Raw genomic sequence first — 20,547 nt, 5'->3', positions numbered from 1 at the left:
CAGTTCCGCTTCCAGTGACCACTTCCCTTGTAATAAAAGCACTCAGTCTCAGGCTTGGGTCCATTCTTTGACTTCTTCCCGGCAACTGGATTATCGGGCGCGGCAACTCCCTTGCCGTCCTTCTTGAAGTTCTTCTTGCCCTTGCCTTTCTTGAACTTAGTGGTTTTATTCACCATCAACACTTGATGTTCCTTTTTGATCTCCACCTCCGCTGATTTCAGCATTGAATATACCTCAGGAATGGTCTTTTCCATCCCCTGCATATTGAAGTTCATCACAAAGCTCTTGTAGCTTGGTGGAAGCGACTGAAGGATTCTGTCAATGACCGCGTCATCCGGGAGATTAACTCCCAGCTGAGACAAGCGGTTGTGTAACCCAGACATTCTGAGTATGTGCACACTGACAGAACTATTTTCCTCCATTTTACAACTAAAGAACTTGTCGGAGACTTCATATCTCTCGACCCGGGCATGAGCTTGGAAAACCATTTTCAGCTCTTCGAACATCTCATATGCTCCATGTTTCTCAAAACGCTTTTGGAGCCCCGGTTCTAAGCTGTAAAGCATGCCGCACTGAACGAGGGAGTAATCATCAGCACGTGATTGCCAAGCGTTCATAACGTCTTGGTTCTCTGGGATGGGTGCTTCACCTAGCGGTGCTTCTAGGACATAATCTTTCTTGGCAGCTATGAGGATGATCCTCAGGTTCCGGACCCAGTCCGTATAGTTGCTGCCATCATCTTTCAGCTTGGTTTTCTCTAGGAACGCGTTGAAGTTGAGGGCAACGTGGGCCATTTGATCTACAAGACATATTGTAAAGATTTTAGACTAAGTTCATGATAATTAAGTTCATCTAATCAAATTATTCAATGAACTCCCACTCAGATAGACATCCCTCTAGTCATCTAAGTGAAACATGATCCGAGTTAACTAGGCCGTGTCCGATCATCACGTGAGACGGACTAGTCAAGATCGGTGAACATCTCCATGTTGATCGTATCTTCTATACGACTCATGCTCGACCTTTCGGTCCTCCGTGTTCCGAGGCCATGTCGGTACATGCTAGGCTCGTCAAGTCAACCTAAGTGTATTGTGTGTGTTCCGAGGCCATGTCTGTACATGCTAGGCTCGTCAACACCCGTTGTATGCGAACGTTAGAATCTATCACACCCGATCATCACGTGGTGCTTCGAAACAACGAACCTTCGCAACGGTGCACAGTTAGGGGGAACACTTTCTTGAAATTATTATAAGGGATCATCTTACTTACTACCGTCGTTTTAAGCAAATAAGATGCAAAACATGATAAACATCACATGCAATCAAATAGTGACATGATACGGCCAATATCATTTTGCTCCTTTGATCTCCATCTTCGGGGCGCCATGATCATCTTCGTCACTGGCATGACACCATGATCTCCATCATTGTGTCTTCATAAAGTTGTCACGCCAACGATTACTTCTACTTCTATGGCTAACGCGTTTAGCAATAAAGTAAAGTAATTTACATGGCGTTATTCAATGACACGCAGGTCATACAAAAAATAAAGACAACTCCTATGGCTCCTGCCGGTTGTCATACTCATCGACATGCAAGTCGTGATTCCTATTACAAGAATATGATCAATCTCATACATCACATATATCATTCATCACATCTTCTGGCCATATCACATCATAAGGCACATGCTGCAAAAACAAGTTAGACGTCCTCTAATTGTTGTTGCCAGTTTTTACGTGGCTTCTATAGGTTTCTAGCAAGAACGTTTCTTACCTACGTAAAACCACAACGTGATATACCAATTTCTATTTACCCTTCATAAGGACCCTTTTCATCGAATCCGTTCCGACTAAAGTGGGAGAGACAGACACCCGCTAGCCACCTTATGCAACTAGTGCATGTCAGTCGGTGGAACCTGTCTCACGTAAGCGTACGTGTAAGGTCGGTCCGGGCCGCTTCATCCCACAATGCCGCCGAAACAAGATAAGACTAGTAGTGGCAAGAAAAATTGACAACATCTACGCCCACAACTTCTTTGTGTTCTACTCGTGCATAGTAACTACGCATAGGCCTGGCTCTGATACCACTGTTGGGGATCGTAGCAGAATTTTAAAATTTTCTACGCATCACCAAGATCCATCTATGGAGTACACTAGCAACGAGAGGAAAGGAGTGCATCTACATACCCTTGTAGATCGCGAGCGGAAGCGTTCAAGTGAACGGGGATGATGGAGTCATACTCGCCGTGATCCAAATCACCGATGACCGAGCGCCGAACGGACGGCACCTCCGCGTTCAACACACATACGGAGCAGCGACGTCTCCTCCTTCTTGATCCAGCAAGGGGGAAGGAGAGGTGGATGGAGATCCAGCAGAACGACGGTGTGGTGGTGGAAGTAGCGGGGATCCCGGTAGGGCTTCGCCAAGCGCAAGCGGGGAGGAGAGGTGTTGCAGGGGGAGAGGGAGGCGCCAGGGGCTGTGGTGCTGCTGCCCTCCCTCCCCCCACTATTTATAGGGGCCCTGGGGGGCGCCCCCCTGGAGATCCCATCTGAGGGGGGGGGGCGGCGGCCAAGGGGGTGGCTTGCCCCCCAAGCCAAGTGGGGCGCCCCCCACCCCTAGGGTTTCCAACCCTAGGCGCAGGGGGAGGCCCAAGGGGGGCACCCCAGCCCACTAGGGGCTGGTTCCCCTCCCACTTCGGCCCATGGGGCCCTCCGGGACAGGTGGCCCCACCCGGTGGACCCCCGGGACCCTTCCGGTGGTCCCGGTACAATACCGATAACCCCCGAAACTTTCCCGGTGGCCGAAACTGGACTTCCTATATATAATTCTTCACCTCCGGACCATTCCGGAACTCCTCGTGATGTCCGGGATCTCATCCGGGACTCCGAACAACTTTCGGGTTTCCGCATACTAATATCTCTACAACCCTAGCGTCACCGAACCTTAAGTGTGTAGACCCTACGGGTTCGGGAGACATGCAGACATGACCGAGACGCCTCTCCGGTCTAACCAACAGCGGGATCTGGATACCCATGTTGGCTCCCACATGTTCCACGATGATCTCATCGGATGAACCACGATGTCGAGGATTCAATCAATCCCGTATACAATTCCCTTTGTCAATCGGTACGTTACTTGCTCGAGATTCGATCGTCGGTATCCCAATACCTTGTTCAATCTCGTTACCGGCAAGTCACTTTACTCGTACCGTAATGCATGATCCCGTGGCTAACTCCTTAGTCACATTGAGCTCATTATGATGATGCATTACCGAGTGGGCCTAGAGATACCTCTCCGTCATACGGAGTGACATAACCCAGTCTCGATCCGTGCCAACTCAACAGACACTTTCGGAGATACCCGTAGTGTACCTTTATAGTCACCCAGTTACGTTGTGACGTTTGGCACACCCAAAGCACTCCTACGGCATCTGGGAGTTGCACGATCTCATGGTCTAAGGAAATGATACTTGACATTGGAAAAGCTCTAGCAAACGAACTAGACGATCTTTTGTGCTATGCTTAGGATTGGGTCTTGTCCATCACATCATTCTCCTAATGATGTGATCCCGTTATCAATGACATCCAATGTCCATAGTCAGGAAACCATGACTATCTGTTGATCAACGAGCTAGTCAACTAGAGGCTTACTAGGGACACGTTGTGGTCTATCTATTCACACATGTATTACGATTTCCGGATAACACAATTATAGCATGAACAATAGACAATTATCATGAACAAGGAAATATAATAATAACCATTTATTATTGCCTCTAGGGCATATTTCCAACATATACTAGTGTAACTTTCAAACAACAATATGATTTTGCACATACATTGCATATAACTTGTATGTATTGATTGATGCCATACTTAGAGTTCAAACAACAAAATACAATATACACGAATTTTTCTAAATTAAAATCAAACGATAAATTACGTTGTTCATATCAGATTTCTCCATTATTCTTACCCTATGGGCTTTATGGTGAGGAATTAAGATAAACACAACGACATGGTCAAACAAAATTTGTGCTAGTACAAAAACTATAGCAAATAAAAAACATAACTTTCTTAAGAAATAATTAATTAAGGCCAGTGGTATTACCCTAAAGAAGGAAGACAAATGAAATAAACTTGTATTTTGAATTTCAATATTCTTTTCTATAAGCTTGGTCAAACTTCATAAAGTTTGACTTATGACAAAACTAATAAGCGTAGTAAACATAAATGTGAGGAGTATTATGCAAATATTTCTAACATGCATAAAGACTTGTTATGAAACTTTTTTCTTATATGGGGGAATCAAAATGTAATAGAAGCTTGCACACAAAACATGCAAAACTTGCACAATTCGGTAGTGATCAAGAAAAAGTGTCTACTACTGCATATAATTAATAATAATCATGATTGAAAGCAGGTAAACACAAAAAAGGATTCCATTTAAGTTTCTAGCAAAATATCAGTAGTGTCACACAATTGTAGAATTAATAAGTTGTCACATGCACAACTGTAGGGGAAGTATCCGACAACCAAAAAGTCGACTAAGCATCGGTAAAAATACATAATAAAACAACTTTTTATTGATTTGACGAGATATTTTGCAAAAAATGAATTCCATTTTAAGTTCCTAATAGAAAATCGAGTAGTGTCAAAGGATTCCAACATCAAGTACATCGCCGCATGCTATAGAGGGAAAATCCAACGACTAGAAAATCAACTAAGCATACAAAGATACAATTAAAGAAAGCAAAATATTATTCTAAGTTGAAATGACTTAAGAGCATTGATATTACCTAAAATAAAAAGAAAATGAAGAAAAAACTCAAATGGAATGATGAAAAAACAAACTTTAAAAAGAGAGTCAAACACACATTATCTAATCTACTTGCTGGAACTAGTTCTGTATGCATGCATACACCAAATATCCATTTTTGTGCCCAGACTCATCTAACCCGATAAACAGAAAATTCACAAAAACATTTAAAAATTAAAAAAATCTGATTTTTTTTGCATGGAATATAATTTGGTGCGTGAGGTGCGTTTCAAATTTCAGATCACTTGGACATATGAGTAGCTCTCAACAAAAAAGAAAAATTGTGTCAGAACAATACATGACGAGTAAACTTTTTCATAGACCCCAAACTTGTCTTTTTTGCCGAGATATACTCAGTTGTCCAAATAATTTAAAATTTTGAGCGCACCTCATGCAACAAATTATCAACTATGCAAAAAAATCAGATTTTTTTTAATTTCTCTAGTTTTTTTTTTGTATTTTCTGTTCATCTGGGGTGCAGCTGAGGCTGGGCACCGAATCATCTCGTCCACTATGCATGCAAAACATTGTCTATCCATACACTATACATACATACAAAATAATTTTAAAAATTAATATAGGAATATAAGAAGGAATTAATCCTAACATATTATATTAGGAATCTTTAGGTTATTATTATTTTTGCTTTTAAAAACGATATTTTAATTAGAGTCACAAAATAAACCAGTATTTTATGATAATAACTAAAACAAAATCAAGGACTCAAGTTTTTTTAGGAATAATGAATTTAAGGTATTGGTCTTACCTTTAATGAAAAAAATGAGGAGAAAAAATTGCACACATTTGAACAGAAAATTCACATTTTCACAATATGCAAGAATATGCATATAATAGTTTAATTTTTTGGACTCCAACGAAATTGGCACACATATTATATATGACCTGCATGTGTATGTAGGAGATTAATTATCTTACTTATGTCGATGACATCGCCTCAGAATGTATATGCACGAATACATCAAAGATGAATTGCATCTCATATTAATATTACATGTGCGTGCGCATACACACAACGTGCATTCGCCCACAAGCACGACATGCACGTGTGCATCTACATGAGTGCACACACATACAAGCACACACACGCCCCATATCCACATACACACACATACACACGAAAAAAGAAACAAAAGAAAAAAAATAGAGAAACATAAAAATAGAAAAGGTGGCAAGATTGTAAAGAAAAAACTAGCCTACTGTAGAATTATAAAAGCATGGGTCTAATCCCAAATGAGTGGAGCGACATTTTTTTCAGTCTCATGATCCATTTGTCTTTTGCTACTACTCCCTTTGTTCCGAAATACTTATCGTGGCATTCTTTATGTACTAGATTAGAAAAAGAATCAACTCAAGAAAAGAAACAAAACAATTGACATATGCATAAAGAAAATACGAACAAAACAAAACGGGCTGAAATCTTCACCCTGGGAGCTCCTTCAAGGCTTATAAAGGGAAACATCTAGCCCACAAAAATAATCCACTGAAAAGGATTTCTGCCGTAGGAAAAAACTGGCTGGCCAATTGAGGAACATACGAACTGAAAAATCGTCTTTTGGAAGATAAAAAGATTTCATGTGCCTGACTAATAGCAAACACGTTTTAACTTTGTTTTATCTACACTTGTTTTAACTTTGTATTATCGCTTTTTATGGAATTATCCATTTCTTTTCATCAATGAAATGGAATCGGGGGTGCGTCCCTCAATTCCCAAAAAATTAGCAAAACCGTTTACATGCTAAATGGCAATTCATCACTGCTACAAACTCCTACTCCCTCCGTAAAGAAATACTCCCCCCGTTCCTAAATATTTGTCTTTTTAGAGATCTCAAATGATTACCACATACGGATGTATATAGACATATTTTAGAATATAGATTTACTCATTTTGCTTCGTATGTAGTTATTTGTTGAAATATCTAGAAAGACAAATATTTAGGAACAGAGGGAGTACTACAATAGCGTTTAGATCACTAAAGTAGTAATCTAAATGCTCTTACATTTTTTTACGGATGGAGTAGTAAAACAGTCGCACCTTGACAGTATTGTGCTAGGAAGAGAAGTTCGTGGACTGAACATGCCCAGTCATGCCCGGGGCGTGAGTTTGGTCAGGCGTGGACGCGGTGGTCGGCCTTGTGGTCTGACTCGTCCTGGACGCCGCAATGGCAAATGAACGGCTGTTCGCCGCCGTCCGGTCACTTGTGGACGAGCATCCGCCGGCGCCGGAACTCCCAGTCGACGACGTGTAGCTCGATCCGTGTACTCCGTGAGGCGGCGCGTACACTGCCACCGGCCTCTCCGGGGGGAGTTCCGGAAGCGGCGCCTCGAACTGGAGCACGCTCATGGCTTGTCGGATGGACGGCCGGAAGCCGTAGTCCGGGTGCACGCACCAGAGGCCCGTGACCAGCGCGCACTCCATCTCGCGCGCGTCCATGTCGCCGTCCAGCCGCGCGTCCGCCGCGTCGAGGAGCGCGCCTCTCCCGTACAGCCCCCAGACCCACTCGACGAGCAGGACCTTGCTCTCCTCCTCCTGCGGGTCGACGGGCCTGCGGCCACAGGCGATCTCGAGGAGGACGACCCCAAAGCTGTAGACGTCAGTCTGCGCGCTAGCCCGGATGGTCACCGCGTACGCCGGGTCCATGTAGCCCTTGGTGCCGGCCAACGTCGTCGTGGTGTGAGCGCCGCTGCTGTGGTTGACGATGCGCGCGAGCCCGAAGTCCCCCAGCTTGGCGTTGAACGACGAGTCAAGCATCACGTTGCTCGGCTTGATGTCCCTGTGCACCACGCACTGCTCCCACTCCTGGTGCAGGTATGTCAGCGCAGACCCCATGCCAAGAATGATTTGGTACCTGTATATGTCAAGACAAATGAGGGTTTTAACTTCCTTTAAAAAAAATGTCACAAGACAAATATCAAAAATATACTCTGTGACCTTGAAGTGTAAATAATATCTGTTCACCGAGAATTCATCTGGATTTAATTACCATGTCTAAAGCAGGTGGTAAATAAAACGTGTTTTGTAACTTTAGGTCGACATCTACGCAACTGCTCAATTCCACATCTCGAAACTTCATGTTGCATTATAAACAAATTAGGTGAGACTTAACAACAATTGAAAAATACACTCAAAATTCATGGTACCTGGTTGCCCATGTTAGGACTTCCGTGGAATTGTAGAGATGGGCATCGAGGCTGCCGTTCGTCATAAGCTCGTAGACGAGCAGGAGCTCGTCGGCTTTATGGCACCACCCGACAAGCTGGACAAGGTTGCGATGCCTTAACCGGCCGATGATGGTCACTTCTGCGATGTATTCCCTCCTCCCCTGATTCGATGTCTTGGAAACTCTCTTGATGGCCACATGCAGCCCCTGGTCTTGCAAGAACCCTCTGTATACTGCCCCGAAGCCACCCTCGCCGAGCTTCTCCTCGTCGGAGAATCCCCGAGTAGCCCGCGATAGCTCGTTGTACCTGAATCTCCGAGGCCCCACACCCTTCTCAAACTCGTTGTCCATGTCTTGGTCAAGAGGGGTCTTTGCACCTCTAGATGCTATACCCTTCCTTTTCAGACATTTGCGGTAGCCGAGCCATGAGGCTATGACGAGCAGTACGAAGATACCAGCGGATACTAGCCCGGCAAGTAGACCTCTGTTTTTTGTCTTTGAATCTATCAATAGACATATCGAGTTAATAATTTTCATGTGGCAAGTCTTTCGCCTAGTTTCAAAAATATATATCATGTGCTGCATTGTGAACTTACAAGAACTCAACAATAAAACACTTTGTTATGCTTATTTTTGTAGCTTTAAATTCAACTACTCCCTCCATTCTAGAATATAAGGTGTATCAATTTTCGTGAAAGTCAAATATATGTATTGTTTGACCAACATTATGGAATAAAATATCAACGTCTATAATACCACATTTATAAATGTATTCCATCGACCATCCACATTTATTTTATGCTATTGCACTTTTATTGTGCAATTGCCCTTATCATTTTAGGTAATTGGCAATTTGTGTGCTACGATCATAGAAAAAACTAGTCCTAGGCTGCCTCAAAAAGAGGAGGACGAAAGCACCAGAGCTAATGCTGTGTACGTATCAAAGGGCAACTCTAGCTGATTCCCTAAATGATGAGCCTTAAAAATGACTTTAAAGCTAGAGCCTTTTTTTAAGTTTAGGAGAGCTGTGTTATTTCAGATTCCCTAAAAATAGCTGCCTTTATAATAATTTTCTATTCTATTTCTCTTAATATGTAAAAAACGTCAAAGAACTCTGAAACTTTTTTTAATGAATATTGCCTAGTGTTATACTCTCGCGTGACGTTTCAAGAAGAAATGACTTCCATTATCTTTTATGAAAAAACTAACATTATTTTTTACTTTTTAAAATTAAAATGCTATACAGGGTGTGCCTAGAACCATGTTCCAAAAATCCACGTCTGTTTTCGCTCACTCTTCATTATTTTGGCACTTCTTTTATAAGGTGGAGGAGAGGTTAGGGGATCTGTCAGAGTTGCCCAAATTAACTGTTATTTACATATTTTCAGATGATTCCTAAGCCGGTAAAGAAGTTGAACATAGCTTTTTTTGGATAAAAGTTGAGCATAGCTAAACAGAGGACGAAGCCACCTACCAGACATGGTGGAGTCGAACGACCATGAAAGAATCTGATGCTGCTCGATGAAGTCCGCGATGGACGCCGAGAACCCAACCGCCGCGTCCTGCGGCAGACCGGCTCTCCGCAGATCTACGTTTGCGCTGACCGTGTATGTGCTCTGCCCTGGCGGATCGTCAAACCGCAGAGTGGCCGAGAGCGTGGCCGTTTGGGCGTCGTAGCTCACCTTCGCCGACATGATCCCGTTATAGATGCCGTCCGGCAGCGCCGTGTACTCCATGGACCTGATGCTGTTGACGTTGACGCCGATGTGGCAGTTGGTGTCGGTGGGGTCCCAGCCGAGGTTCCTGTACGTGTCGAACTCCACGCCGACGGTCGGCGGGAAGTCGGTGTTGGCCGGGTTGTCGCGGTTGTTGAACAGCGCGAGGTACCCGCCCGTCGCGTCCCTGGGCATGCTCGGCGGGTAAGGCCCCACGAAGAACGCCATGCCATCACCTCTCTGCAGCGCAAGCAGCGACTGATAAGCGTACGAACGCCATGCATGACATGGGAAAGTAATTCTACTTGCCGCGCTGTTATCGCTGGCGGGCTTGATGGCGAAGGCGAAGTGGGTGGTGAAGCTGGCGGCCTTGCCTGCGCTGTCGTCCCAGAGACGCACCGCCTGCCCGTGGGCTACGCGGCCGGTGCTCCACTTCCTCGAGTGGTTGGTCAGATCGATCCGGTTGAGGGCGGGGGCGGAGTCGTTCATGTACTTGAGGTCGGCGCCGGCGAGGACGCCGGCGCCGGAGAAGTTGTAGCTGAAGCTAAGGGAGGTGACATGAGGAAGGCAGCTACCCATGATGAGTAGGAGCAAGTACGGGAAGCCGAGGGAAAGAAAGCACTTGGCTCTCTTCATCACCATGGCCTATGAAGTATGAACGTACAGTATGTTAGGTGCAAGCTCTTGCTCGTTAATAATGTCTGCGCTATACTTGCACGAAGGTCTACGAACCTGCTGCGCTAGACCGTTAGTCCTCCTCTCATCGTCGTTGATAGTTCAGGTAAAGGTTTTAATTGGTCGATCATAGGGACATTCTTTTCATCGATCATATGGTCAAAGACTCAAAGGCCGGCCTGAATGTCTACATCAAGCTGGCCTCTGCTATGCGTATTATATACCCGTACACGTAGTTGGTATTGAATTCGACGCGTCGCCCCAGATTGATCCCTTTCTCGGAAGGAAAATCTTGCAGAGGACGCCAAGAACTCGCAGTTGGAGTACGTACGTGCTACTACTCCCTCGTCAACTTCTTTTTTTTTTTTTTTTTTTGCATTACAACCCCCTTGACAATTAAGTACTGACATCATTCACTCGTGTAGCTACAAAGTAGAACATGTTTTAAACATACTGCTATACTATAATTGTATATAAATACATATGCTTGCACAAATAAATTATGGAAATAGAGAAAAATACAAATGCACTGTGTTCGGAGACTATTGAACTTTTTATTCGTATGACCACCATTACTAATTTCAGAACAAACCTATTTTTAAGCGTTAACAAATTTGCATGGATATTTGAAGTTTCATGTGCTAGGAAAATGAAGATATCCCTAAAATGAACAACAACTTCTTGTATATTTATTTCCATTTTGCAAAACTGCGCAGCACATATTGTTTTAAGCCTCAAATACAATATCCAATACAGATTCGACAAAAACATGTACAAAGATCTCATTGGAACAAATGTGCAAAAGAGTGTTTACAAATCCACTAAAACATGTCCACATGATCCTAATTTCATCAAAGTATTTAAGATCTAATACATACAGGTGAATATGAATTAGACAGAAGCCCAATTTAGGACCGTCGATTAGGGTGCACTAGTCTACTTATTTGTGCACTCTAGAATCATCTAGGTATACGACTCTTGGAGACATATGCCTGGTCCAATTTTGAAGTGGTGCACGATTACAATTAATAAGCATCCATTCTATTTAAAGAAACGTATCACCGATAGTATGCCAATCTTCTTACGAAAACATAAGGAATGCATTCATGTTGAAGTGAAGTTTTTCCCTCCACTTTGCCCTCATAGCTAACATGCATAGGGAGATGCAGTGACTTCTGTGTCAGTGCAACAACTATAGTAATTAGGTAAAACAATTGTCAGGTCTTCAATAATTTTGGTACATGGTCAACTCTGGATTTCTAGTTATCTTCGTTGTGATAATTCACAAGCTCGAATCCACTTTCTTATTATGGTTTATCAACCAATTGAAGTTAATTGAAAACATTGTTCATAGACCGGAATAGTTTCCGTATTAGATTTGAAAGGAATGTTCAACCACAAAAATGTCAATCTCAAGTGTTCAAATGAAACCAAGAATTTGAAATAACAATATTAACCTCATCTATTAGAATGAAAACAACAACTCGCACAATTGCCTCAAACCACCCAGTGGTAGTTACCCTCATGTCGTGGTATATATACTACTTTATCATTCTAGTGCCCAATTGGCGGGTGATGGGGATGCACACATCTTATACATCCAGATGTCCCTCGCGTCAAATAGAAGTAATACATGCAGTAACCTTCCAGTGTTCCCCCTCTAGACTATTTATGTTAACAAATGAATTGACATTTAGACATAATAATATTTCGGAACAATTAATATGAAGGAAATATGCCCTAGAGGCAATAATAAAGTTGTTATTTATATTTCCTTATATAATGATAAATGTTTATTATTCATGCTAGAATTGTATTAACCGGAAACTTGATACATGTGTGAATACATAGACAAAACAGAGTGTCCCTAGTATGCCTCTACTTGACTAGCTCGTTTATCAACGATGGTTATGTTTCCTAGCCATAGACATGTGTTGTCATTTGATGAACGGGGTCACATCATTAGAGAATGATGTGATGGACAAGACCCATCCGTTAGCATAGCACTATGGTCGTTTAGTTTGTTGCTATTGTTTTCTTCATGACTTATACACGTTCCTCTGACTATGAGATTATGCAACTCCCGGATACCGGAGGAACACTTAGTGTGCTATCAAACGTCATAACGTAACTGGGTGATTATAAAGATGCTCTACCGGTGTTTGTTGAGTTGGCATATATCAAGATTAGGATTTGTCACTCCGATTGTCGGAGATGTATCTCTGGGCCCTATCGGTAATGCACATCACTATAAGCCTTGCAAGCAATGTGACTAATGAGTTAGTTGCGGGATGATGCATTACGGAACGAGTAAAGAGACTTGCCGGTAACGAGATTGAACTAGGTATGATGATACCGACGATCGAATCTCGGTCAACATACCTATGACAAAGGGAACAACGTATGTTGTTATGCGGTTTGACCGATAAAGATCTTCGTAGAATATGTAGGAGCCAATATGAGCATCCAGGTTCCGCTATTGATTATTGACTGGAGATGTGTCTCGGTCATGTCTACATAGTTCTCGAACCCATAGGGTCCGCACGCTTAACGTTCGATGACGATTTGTATTATGAGTTATGTGATTTGATGACCGAAGTTTGTTCGGAGTCCCGCATGAGATCACGGACATGACGAGGAGTCTCGAAATGGTCGAGAGGTAAAGATTGATATATTGGAAGGCTATATTCGGACATCGGAAAGGTTCCGAGTGATTCGGGTATTTTTCGGAGTACCAGAGAGTTACGGGAATTCGCCGGGGGAAGTAGTGGGCCTTAATGGGCCATACGGGAAAGGAGAGAAGGGCCTCAAGGGGTGGCCGCGCGCCCCCCATGGGCTGGTCCGAATTGGACTAGGAGGGGGCGGCGCCCCCTCCTTCCTTCTCCCCTCTTCCTCCTTCCCTTCCTTCTCCTAGTTGGAATAGGAAAGGGGGGGGGGGTCGAATCCTACTTGGACCGGGAGTCCAAGTAGGACTCCCCCTTTTGGCGCGCCCTCTCTAGGGCCGGCCTCCTCTTCCCCCTCCTTTATATACGTGGGAGGGGGGCACCCCAAAGACACAAGTTGATCTTTAGTCATGTGCGGTGTCCCCCTCCACAGTTTTACACCTCGGTCATACCGTCGAGTGCTTAGGCGAAGCCCTGCGTCGGTAACTTCATCATCACCGTCACCACGCCGTCGTGCTGATGGAACTCTCCCTCGGCCTAAGCTAGATCTAGAGTTCGAGGGACGTCACCGAGCTGAACGTGTGCAGATCACGGAGGTGCCGTGCGTTCGGTACTTGGATCGGTTGAATCGCGAAGACGTTCGACTACATAAACCGCGTTACTAAACGCTTCTGCTTTCGGTCTACGAGGGTACATGGACACACTCTCCCCGCTCGTTGCTATGCTTCTCCTAGATAGATCTTGCGTGATCGTAGGAATTTTTTTTAAATACTACGTTCCCCAACAGTGGCATCCGAGCCAGGTCTATGCGTAGATGTTATATGCACGAGTAGAACACAAAGAGTTGTGGGCGATAATAGTCATACTGCTTACCATCATGTCATACTTTGATTCGGCAGTATTGTTGGATGAAGCGGCCCAGACCGCGTTCATGAGACTGGTTCTACCGCCGTGCTTCGCACACAGGTGGCTAGTGGGTGTCTGTTTCACCAACTTTAGTTGAATCGAGTTTGACTACGCCCGGTCCTTGTTGAACGTTAAAACAACACACTTGACGAAAAATCGTTGTGGTTTTGATGCGTAGGTAAGAATGGTTCTTGCTAGAAGCCCGTAGCAGCCACGTAAAACTTGCAACAACAAAGTAGAGGACGTTTAACTTGTTTTTGCAGGGCTTGCTGTGATGTGATATGGTCAAGACGTGATGATATATAAATTGTTGTATGAGATGATCATGTTTTGTAACCGAGTTATCGGCAACTGGCAGGAGCCATATGGTTGTCGCTTTATTGTATGAAATGCAATCTCCAAGTAATTGCTTTACTTTATCACTAAGCGGTAGCGATAGTCGTAGAAGCAATAGTTGGCGAGACGACAACGATGCTTCGATGCAGATCAAGGTGTCAAGCCGGTGACGATGGTGATCATGACGGTGCTTTGGAGATGGAGATCAAAGGCACAAGATGATGATGGCCATATCATATCACTTATTTGATTGCATGTGATGTTTATCTTTTATGCATCTTATTTTTCTTAGTATGGCGGTAGCATTATAAGATGATCTCTCACTAAAAATTTCAAGGTATAAGTGTTCTCCCTGAGTATGCACCGTTGTGACAGTTCTTCGTGCTGAGACACCACGTGATGATCGGGTGTGATAAGCTCTACGTCCACATACAACGGGTGCAAGCCAGTTTTGCACACGCAAAATACTTAGGTTAAACTTGACGAGCCTAGCATATGCAGATATGGCCTCAGAACACTGAGACCGAAAGGTCGAGCGTGAATCATATAGTAGATATGATCAACACAGTGATGTTCACCATTGAAAATTGTCCATCTCACGTGATGATCGGACATGGTTTAGTTGATATGGATCACGTGATCATTTAGATGACTAGAGGGATGTCTATCTAAGTGGGAGTTCGTAAGTAATATGATTAATTGAACTTTAATTTATCATGAACTTAGTCCTGATATTATTTGCATAACTAGGTTGTAGATCAATAGCTCACGATGTAGCTCCCCGTTTATTTTTTGATATGTTCCTAGAGAAAAACTATGTTGAAAGATGATAGTAGCAATGATGTGGACTAGGTTCGTGATCTGAGGATTATCCTCATTGCTGCATGATACGTCTCCGTCGTATCTACTTTTCCAAAAAAATTTGCCCTTGTTTTGGACTCTAACTTGCATGATTTGAATGGAACTAACCCGGAATGACGCTGTTTTGAGCAGAATTGCCATGGTGTTATTTATGTGCAGAAACGAAAGTTCTCGGAATGACCTGAAACTTCACGGAGATTATTTTTGGAAATAATAAAAAATACTGGCGAAAGAATCAAGGCCAGGGGGCCCACACCCTTTCCACGAGGGTGGGGGGCGCGCCTGCCCCCCTGGGCGCACCCCTTGCCTCGTGGGCCCCCTGGAGCTCCACCGACCTCAACTCCACCTCCATTTATTCGTGTTCGGGGAGAAAAAAAATCAGAGAGAAAGATTCATCGTGTTTTACGATACGGAGCCGCCGCCAAGCCCTAAACTCTCTCGGGAGGGCTGATCTGGAGTCCGTTCGGGGCTCCGGAGAGGGGAATCCGTCGCCGTCGTCATCATCAACCATCCTCCATCACCAATTTCATGATGCTCACCGCCGTGTGTGAGTAATTCCATCGTAGGCTTGCTGGACGGTGATGGGTTGGATGAGATTTATCATGTAATCGAGTTAGTTTTGTTAGGGTTTGATCCCTAGTATCCACTATGTTCTGAGATTGATGTTGCTATGACTTTGCTATGCTTAATGCTTGTCACTAGGGCCCGAGTGCCATGATTTCAGATCTGAACCTATTATGTTTTCATGAATATATGTGAGTTCTTGATCCTATCTTGCAAGTCTATAGTCACCTACTATGTGTTATGATCCGGCAACTCCGAAGTGACAATAATCGGGACCACTCCCGGTGATGACCATAGTTTGAGGAGTTCATGTATTCACTATGTGTTAATGCTTTGGTCCGGTACTCTATTAAAAGGAGGCCTTAATATCCCTTAGTTTCCAATAGGACCCCGCTGCCACGGGAGGGTAGGACAAAAGATGTCATGCAAGTTCTTTTCCATAAGCATGTATGACTATATTCGGAATACATGCCTACATTACATTGATGAATTGGAGCTAGTTCTGTGTCACCCTATGTTATGATTGTTACATGATGAACCGCATCCGGCATAATTCTCCATCACCGATCCAATGCCTACGAGCTTTTCACATATTGTTCTCCGCTTATTTACTTTTCCGTTGCTACTGTTACAATCACTACAAAACCCAAAAATATTACTTTTGCTACTGTTACCGTTACTATCATACTACTGTGCTACTAAATACTTTGCTGCAGATACTAAGTTATCCAGGTGTGGTTGAATTGACAACTCAACTGCTAATACTTGAGAATATTCTTTAGCTCCCCTTGTGTCGAATCAATAAATTTGGGTTGGATACTCTACCCACGAAAACTGTTGCGATCCCCTATACTTGTGGGTTATCACTGCACAGAAGAATTATGTCCTTGATGCACTGCTAGATGACGGACCTATTGCAGGAGCAGATGTAGACGTTATGAACGTTTGGCAAGCTCGGTATGATAACTACTTGATAGTTTAGTGCGCCATGCTTTACGGCTTAGAACCGGGACTTCAAAAACATTTCGAACGCCACGGAGCATATAAGATGTTCCAAGAGCTGAAATTGGTATTTCAGACTCATGCCCGAGTCGAGGGGTATGAGACCTCTGACAAGTACTTTGCCTACAAGATGGAGGAGAATAGCTCAACCAGTGAGCATGCGCTCAGATTGTGTGAGTACTACAATAGCTTGAATCAAGTGGGAGTTAATCTTCCAGATAAAATAGTGATTGACAGAGTTCTCTTGTCACTATCACCAAGTTACTGGAACTTCGTGATGAACTATAATATGCAAGGGATGACGAAAATGATTCCTGAGCTCTTCGTGATGCTGAAATCGACGAAGGTAGAAATCAAGAAAAGCATCAAATGTTGATGGTTGACAAGACCACTAGTTTCAAGTAAAATGGCAAGGGAAAGAAAGGGAACTTCAAGAAGAATGGCAAGCAAGTTGCCACTCCCATGAAAAAGGCCAAAGCTAGACCCAAGCCTGAAACTGAGTGTTTCTACTACGAAGGAAATGGTCACTGGAAGCGGAACTGCCCCAAATACTTGGCGGACAAGAAGGATGGCAAAGTGAACAAAAGTATATATGATATACATGTTATTGATGTGTGCTTTAGCCCCTGGGTACTTGATACTGGTTCAGTTGCTATGATTAGTAACTCGAAATAGGAGTTACAAAATGAACAAATACTAGTTGAGGGCAAGGTGACGATGTGTGTTGGAAGTGATTCCAAGGTTGATAAGATCACCATTGCACACTCCCTTTACCTTTGGGATTAGTGTTGAACCTAAAATAAATGTTATTTGGTGTTTGCGTTGAGCATAATATGATTGGATCATGTTTATTGCAATACGGTTATGCATTTAAGTCAAAGAATAATTGTTATTCTGTTTACATGAATAAAACCTTCTGTGGTCATACACCCAAGGTGAATGGTTTATTGAATCTCAATCGTAGTGATACACATATTCATAATATTGATGCCAAAAGATGCAAAGTTGATAATGATAGTGCAACATATTGTGGCACTGCCGTTTAGGTCATATTGGTGTAAAGCGCATGAAGAAACTCCATGCTGATGGGCTTTTGGAATCACTTGATTATGAATCACTTGATGCTTGCGAACCATGCCTCATGGGCAAGATGACTAAGACTCAGTTCGCTGGAACAATGGAGCGAGCAACTGACTTATTGGAAATAGTACAGACTGATGTATGCGATCCGATCAGTGTTGAGGCTCGTGGCGGGTATCGTTATTTTCTGACCTTCACAGATGATTTGAGCAGATATGGGTATATCTACTTGATAAAACATAAGTCAGAAACATTTGAAAAGTTCAAAGAATTTTAGAGTGAAGTGGAAAATCATCGTAACAAGAAAATAAAGTTTCTACGATCTGATCGTGGAGACGAATATTTGAGTTACGAGTTTGGTCTTCATTTGAAACGATGTGGAATAGTTTTGCAACTCACGCCACCTGGAACACCACAGCGTAATGGTGTGTTCGAACGTCATAATCGTACTTTATTAGATATGGTGCGATCTATAATGTCTCTTACTGATTTATGACTATTGTTTTGGGGTTATGCATTAGAGACAGCTGCATTCACGTTAAATAACACCATCTAAATCCGTTGAGACGACACCATATGAACTGTGGTTTGGCAAGAAACCTAAGCTGTCGTTTCTTAAAGTTTGGGGCTGCGATGGTTATGTGGAAAAGATTTAACCTAATAAGCTCAAACCCAAATTGTAGAAATGTGTCTTCATAGGATACCCGAAAGAGACTGTTGGGTACACCTTCTATCACAGATCCGAAAGCAAGATATTCGTTGCTCAGAATGGATCCTTTCTAGAGAAGGAGTTTCTCTCGAAAGAAGTGAGTGGGAGGAAAGTAGAACTTGATGAGGTAATTCTACCTTCTCTCGAGTTGGAAAGTAGTTCATCACAGAAATCAGTTCCGGTGATGCCTACACCAATTAGTGAGAAAGCTAATGATGATGATCATGAAACTTCGAATGTTCAAACACAAAAATCTCAATCTCAAGTGTTCAAATGAAACCAAGAATTTGAAATAACAATATTAACCTCATCTATTAGAATGAAAACAACAACTCGCATAATTGCCTCAAACCACCCAGTGGTAGTTACCCTCATGTCTTATATACTACCATGTGGTGGTATATATACTACTTTATCATTCTAGTGCCCAATTGGCGGGCGACGGGGATGCATACATCTTATACATCTAGATGTCCCTTGCGTCAAATAGAAGTAATACATGCAGTAACCTTCCAGTGTTCCCCCTCTAGACTATTTATGTTAACAAATGAATTGACATCTAGAAATAATAATATTTCGGAACAATTAATCTGAAGGAAATATGCCCTAGAGGCAATAATAAAGTTGTTATTTATATTTCCTTATATCATGATAAATGTTTATTATTCATGCTAGAATTGTATTAACCGGAAACTTGATACATGTGTGAATACATAGACAAAACAGAGTGTCCCTAGTATGCCTCTACTTGACTAGCTCGTTTATCAAAGATGGTTATGTTTCCTAGCCATAGACATGTGTTGTCATTTGATGAACGGGATCACATCATTAGAGAATGATGTGATGGACAAGACCCATCCGTTAGTATAGCACTATGATTGTTTAGTTTGTTGCTATTGCTTTCTTCATGACTTATACATGTTCCTCTGACTATGAGATTATGCAACTCCCGAATACCGGAGGAACACTTAGTGTGCTATCAAACATCACAACGTAACTGGGTGATTATAAAGATGCTCTACCGGTGTTTGTTGAGTTGGCATAGATCAAGATTAGGATTTGTCACTCCGATTGTCGGAGAGGTATCTCTGGGCCCTCTCGGTAATGCACATCACTATAAGCCTTGCAATCAATGTGACTAATGAGTTAGTTGCGGGATGATGCATTACGGAACGAGTAAAGAGACTTGCCGGTAACGAGATTGAACTAGGTATGATGATACCGACGATCGAATCTCGGGCAAGTAACATACCGATGACAAAGGGAACAACGTATGTTGTTATGCGGTTTGACCGATAAAGATCTTCGTAGAATATGTAGGAGCCAATATGAGAATCCAGGTTCCGCTATTGGTTATTGACCGGAGATGTGTCTCGGTCATGTCTACATAGTTCTCGAACCCGTAGGGTCCGCACGCTTAACATTCGATGACGATTTGTATTATGAGTTATGTGATTTGATGACCGAAGTTTGTTCGGAGTCCCGGATGAGATCACGGACATGACGAGGAGTCTCGAAATGGTCGAGAGGTAAAGATTGATATATTGGAAGGCTATATTCGGACATCGGAAAGGTTCCGAGTGATTCGGGTATTTTTCGGAGTACCGGAGAGTTACGGGAATTCGCCGGGGGATGTAGTGGGCCTTAATGGGCCATACGGGAAAGGAGAGAAGGGCCACAAGGGGTGGCCGCGCGCCCCCCCATGGGCTGGTCCGAATTGGACTAGGAGGGGCGGCGCCCCCCTCCTTCCTTCTCCCCTCTTCCTCCTTCCCTTTCTTCTCCTAGTTGGAATAGGAAAGGGGGGGGGGGCGAATCCTACTTGGACTGGGAGTCCAAGTAGGACTCCCCCTTTTGGCGCGCCCCCTCTAGGGCCGGCCTCCTCTTCCACCCTCCTTTATATACGTGGGAGGGGGGCACCCCAAAGGCACAAGTTGATCTTTAGCCGTGTGCGGCGCCCCCTCCACAGTTTTACACCTCGGTCATATCGTCGTAGTGCTTAGGCGAAGCCCTGCGCCGGTAACTTCATCATCGCCGTCA

The 20,547-nt window shown here is 43.4% G+C and overlaps 1 protein-coding gene across 1 annotated transcript; it reads right to left on the bottom strand.

Moving 5' to 3' along the window:
* Positions 1–6,556: 6,556 nt before the first annotated feature.
* LOC109783361 (L-type lectin-domain containing receptor kinase IX.1-like) lies at positions 6,557–10,372 on the bottom strand. Its single transcript, XM_045228996.2, has 3 exons — positions 9,474–10,372; positions 7,980–8,502; positions 6,557–7,687 (listed from the first exon to the last, which is right to left on the bottom strand). The coding sequence occupies exons 1-3, from the start codon at positions 10,354–10,356 to the stop codon at positions 6,889–6,891; spliced, it is 2,205 nt and encodes a 734-aa protein (XP_045084931.1). The 5' UTR covers positions 10,357–10,372; the 3' UTR covers positions 6,557–6,888.
* Between the last annotated feature and the right edge of the window lie 10,175 nt (positions 10,373–20,547).

The sequence above is a fragment of the Aegilops tauschii genome, chromosome 5 (genome assembly GCF_002575655.3).
Source record: "Aegilops tauschii subsp. strangulata cultivar AL8/78 chromosome 5, Aet v6.0, whole genome shotgun sequence".
Lineage (NCBI taxonomy): Eukaryota > Viridiplantae > Streptophyta > Magnoliopsida > Poales > Poaceae > Aegilops > Aegilops tauschii.
Note: the sequence above shows the minus strand (reverse complement) of the source record. Positions and strands in the feature narration are given on the sequence as shown.